The sequence below is a fragment of the Neovison vison genome, chromosome 6, assembly GCF_020171115.1.
Source record: "Neovison vison isolate M4711 chromosome 6, ASM_NN_V1, whole genome shotgun sequence".
Lineage (NCBI taxonomy): Eukaryota > Metazoa > Chordata > Mammalia > Carnivora > Mustelidae > Neogale > Neogale vison.
The window spans coordinates 52,049,588-52,054,058 of NC_058096.1; the positions used below are offsets into that span (position 1 = coordinate 52,049,588).

General features: G+C 34.3%; 1 protein-coding gene across 1 annotated transcript; it reads right to left on the reverse strand.

Annotated features, from left to right (window-relative positions):
- Positions 1 to 277: 277 nt before the first annotated feature.
- Positions 278 to 820, reverse strand: LOC122910054 (succinate dehydrogenase cytochrome b560 subunit, mitochondrial-like). The gene is given in 2 exon segments (XM_044254798.1): positions 278 to 636; positions 739 to 820. Coding segments are annotated over 2 exon segments (441 nt in total).
- Positions 821 to 4,471: the final 3,651 nt, after the last annotated feature.

Here is a 4,471-nt window from a genome sequence, read left to right on the forward strand (position 1 = left end):
ACCATAAGCACAATTCAAGGCTAAATATGGAGAAAAATGAGAGCTCCTAACACCAGAGTAAACTGCAAGCTGGGGCAGGAAAAGAGAATTTTTGAGTCATTCCATTTGTACAAACAAGGGGAAACTGGTTTCTTTTCCACTGCTATGGCTCTATCAGCTACTCTACTGCTACTGAGCTCCCAGGTGATGTGCAAGCACAAAAGGGTCTGAATAAATCAGGAGAACTTTGCCCTGGGTGGAGAAGGGAGTAGCAGAAGAAGTTAGGTCAATGAATCATTTATAGAAAGACATTGATAGGATCTTCAGCTCTTAACATGGCTGTCAGCCCTGCAGAGGACAATCCAGTAAGAACCAAGACAACCACTCCAGATTGGTATAGCTGGGGAATCCTCAGGCCTTTCTTTAGGTTCCACATCAAGTGTTAGATCCCATTCTAGGTATGATACATGAGAGGGAAGACAAGCACAAATTCGGCTGTGTAGATCAGTGATGTCCCCAGACACAGGGTCTTTACAAGTTCCAAATAAGATTGAAAGTTGCCAAGAGCCAAGAGGGCCAACAAGCCAAAGAGAAAGACCTCTGTACTCAAGGTCATACCAATACCAGAGTGCCAAAGGGATATTGCCATGGGAAGAGGTCCACTGTAGATAGTGATATGCAGAGACAGAATACAGTTTAAAGTAGTGTTCTTTTTCCAGAACTTCTCCATCTTTTCTCTGGTTATAGTACCCAAAGGAACAGCATTTCTGTTACAGAGCCTAGGACTTAGATGGGCACAGAGGCAATGAGAGCCAACATGTCTCAACAAGAGCACAGCCATCTTCTCTACTGATCTACTTTTAAATTAAATGATTTGTGCTTTACGTTTCTGTTCTGCTTTTAAAATCCATCTAGCCAATGTTTTTCCATTATTTTGGTTATTACATATTTAAATTCTAAAATTTTCTTTTATTATATACAGTTTATGTTTCTCTACTAGAAGTCCTTTTGACAAACCACTATAATCATATTTTTCTTTAACTCCTGAGATACAGTTTTCTTTAATTCCTTTAACATATTTATAAAAGCATCTATGAAGTCTGCTGAATCTAACATATAGATCCATTTAAAGACATTTTCTACTGACTGCTTTTTTCTTGAGTATGGGTCAACTTTTCTGTGTCTTTTATGTCTTGTAACTTTTTATTGTAGCTATTGAAAATTGGACATGTTGAACAATATAATGTAACAACTTCAGATTCTTTTTTTTACTTACCCAAAACTTTATTTTTTATTTTATTTTTTGTAACTTAAGTTTATTGAATCTTCTTTCCCTCCATGGTATACAGGTTTTAATGTCACTGAAAATTTGTTTTTTTAAACCTTTTTTTAAAAGATTTTATTTATTTATTTGACAGAGAGAGGGATCAGAAGTAGGCAGAGAGGCAGGCAGAGAGAGAGGGGAAAGCAGGCTCCCCGCTGAGCAGAGAGCCTGATGTGGGGCTCAATCCCAGAACCCTGAGATCATGACCTGGGCGAAAGGCAGAGGCTTAACCCACTGAGCCACCCAGGCACCCCCATTTTTTGTTATTATTATTTTTACACTGGTTAGTTAGAATTTACCCTAGTGTCTAAATTGATTAGTTGTCAGATAGCTTAGTAATTTTTTCCCCTCAAATATCTGAGATTGTAAGGCTTCTTTTCTGACAGATGATTTTTGTGGATTGGAGAGTGTTCCTGTGATCAATTAATTTTCAAGTCTGCCTGAAGATTTACTTTTTTCTGTGTCATCTTGGGTTTTCCCTCTTCGTGTGCAAGGTTCCCAAATTATTGAAAGATATATGTAGAACTTCCTCAGTGCTTCTTTACCTTTAATATGGCCCCTTTAAAGTTTTGTTTTGTTTTGTCTTGTTTTTGCCATTCAGGATGTGGGATTTATGCTTTACCATGTGCCACTTACTGAGACTGAAAATATGGAAAACAGAGTTATGTAACTTTTAACAGATGTTTTGATATTATTGAAAAACCAAACTCATATTTGAGTTTTTAGGTCAGTAACAGTCTCATTTTACTTTCCAACTTTAAGGACATTTTGGGTGGGGGGAAGACATAATGAGATTGGAATAGTCTGTGCCTTGATTCTGAAAAAGCTAAATTTGAAGCTTGGCAACCAAGCTTACTTAATGTAGTCTCCTGGCTCCTGTTTATTTTTGCTGATGTCAGTGATTTACAAACTCTGAATGTTAGGTTATAAATGAGATCTAATTAAATTATTTAAATAAAGCAATTGTCAGATTTCTAAGAAAAAAATGCTATCCCCCCATTTGACACATTATTATGAACAAGCATATGAATGTGCTGATTCCATTTAGAATGCAAGTTTACTAAATTATGTGCATGGATTACACAAAATTTTTATCAGGGTGGTACAGTCATTAGTAACTTTCTGGTTTACCTCTCCCCAGTCTTTTTTCTAGGTATCTCTTGACATCAAGAACTAACGGTTCTTCATTAGTCCATGGCTATTCACATTCAAAAAGTTCCTATATTAAGGAGATTAAGGAAACACTATCCATGTTTCTTTCACTTAGGAATCACCTAGAGAATTGTTAAAATATTACTGCATTATCTCCAATTCCTTGGGGATCATTTTAGTCTAGTTAGTCTCTTACAAGACCCCTGAATGATACATCTCCTAAAAGATTGTTGGCTTCTTATTGGACCTCTTCATGAGACAAACTGAACTCCAATTATTTCTCCTCTACAAAGCAGCCATAAAGTCATTTGCATAGTATTTGCTTTTGACTGTATGTGGTAAAGGCAGTTTTGCTTAAGAGACCAGAAATATAATTCTCTCCATTGGTTGAATTGTATTTTTTTTAACTTAATAAGTAAATGAAGTAAAATTGCTACTGAAGCGATTATTGAGGGATCTCATTGCTATTATGTCTTAATAGCTTTCCTTAATTCCATGATAAGTTTATACTTTCCCCCTCCTAACATATTGAACAAATCATTCTTTCTGGGAGATTTTCCTTTTGAGTATCATACCTATAAAGCCTCAGAACATCTTTCTATTGCTTGTATTGATTTTTTATTTTAAGTACTTATTAGATAAATATACCAAGTTTCTAAACAAAAGATATGATCAGCAGAACACTGACCATCCTTTGACATACATCAATGTCTCTATAAAGACCACAAGCAGCTTTTGAATGTGTTTTCTAAATTGTGTGACAGTGTTAATTCTTTGTCTTAAAAGTTTATCCACTGAAAGAAATATACAATAAGAGAAACATGAACCCTGGTGTGAGATATCATTTTTTGAAAAGCAAATTTCATTTTTATTTTCAATTTTTGAAAGATTTATTTATTTGAGAGAGAGAGCGAGAGAGCACAAAGGTAGGGTAGAGGGAGAGAGAATCTCAAGCAAACTCTGATCTGAGCATGGAGCTCATTGTGGTTCTGAGATCATGACCTAAGTTCAAAACAAGAGTTGGTTCTCAACCAACTGCACCATCCAGGTGACCTGCAAATTTCATTTTTCAAACTTTATTGCAAAGACTAATAAAAGTCTTAAAAGAACACTTTAGTTGTTTTTTTTGGAAGAATGTTCAATAATAACTATGTTAATATGTAATCATTAATGGTTAATATGTATTAAAAACTTATTCAGTGTCAAGGTCTTTATAGTCACCATTTACTTATATCCTCACAACACTTCTATAAATTAGATAGTCCCATGTTTTGAACATGGCCACTAAGATTTAGATAGATTAAGTAACTTGCCTAAAGCAACAGAGTTCGGTATTTAAATATAGGCAGTCTGATTCCTGAGTCTGTAGTGTTAAATCTGAAGCAATGCCATCTCCCCACTTTGGGCTGATATTTCTGAGGTAGTATATTTTAAAATAATATAAATACAATAATTATTACATACAGTCCTAAATTATCTTTTGGGGGGAAAATTATGGATCTATTTTTGCTGGAATTTTTCCAATTGTGTAAAAATTCCAGAGTTTATCTGGATCTTCCACTGGTCTTCTCCATACTGGACATGACAAAACTCACAAGGTTTCAGGCAGGTAGAAAGATACTGGACTAAAAATATGAAGATTTTAATTCTGATTCTTTCCTTTCATTCATTTTTCTAGAACCTTGGATATAAATCTTTAAACATGATAAATTGTAAAATAAATGTAATATCTTCTATTTCATATCTACTTCACAGAGAGGTAGCAAAGTGAAATTATTTATGCTAAGGGTTTAGAGAAAGACAGTGTTGGGCAAGCTTATTGGTCTTTAAAGAGTATGATTAAAGTAGACCCTACTACCTGGAAAAAACTATTATTAGAACTTGTATAGTTAACTTTTGAGGCTGAAATCCTAGTTTTAGAATTTTTTGGTCAATATCATTCCCTTAATATCAAATTTATCCATGGATCAGTTTTCATTTTATTAATTTTATTTAATTAATTATTAATTAATTAGA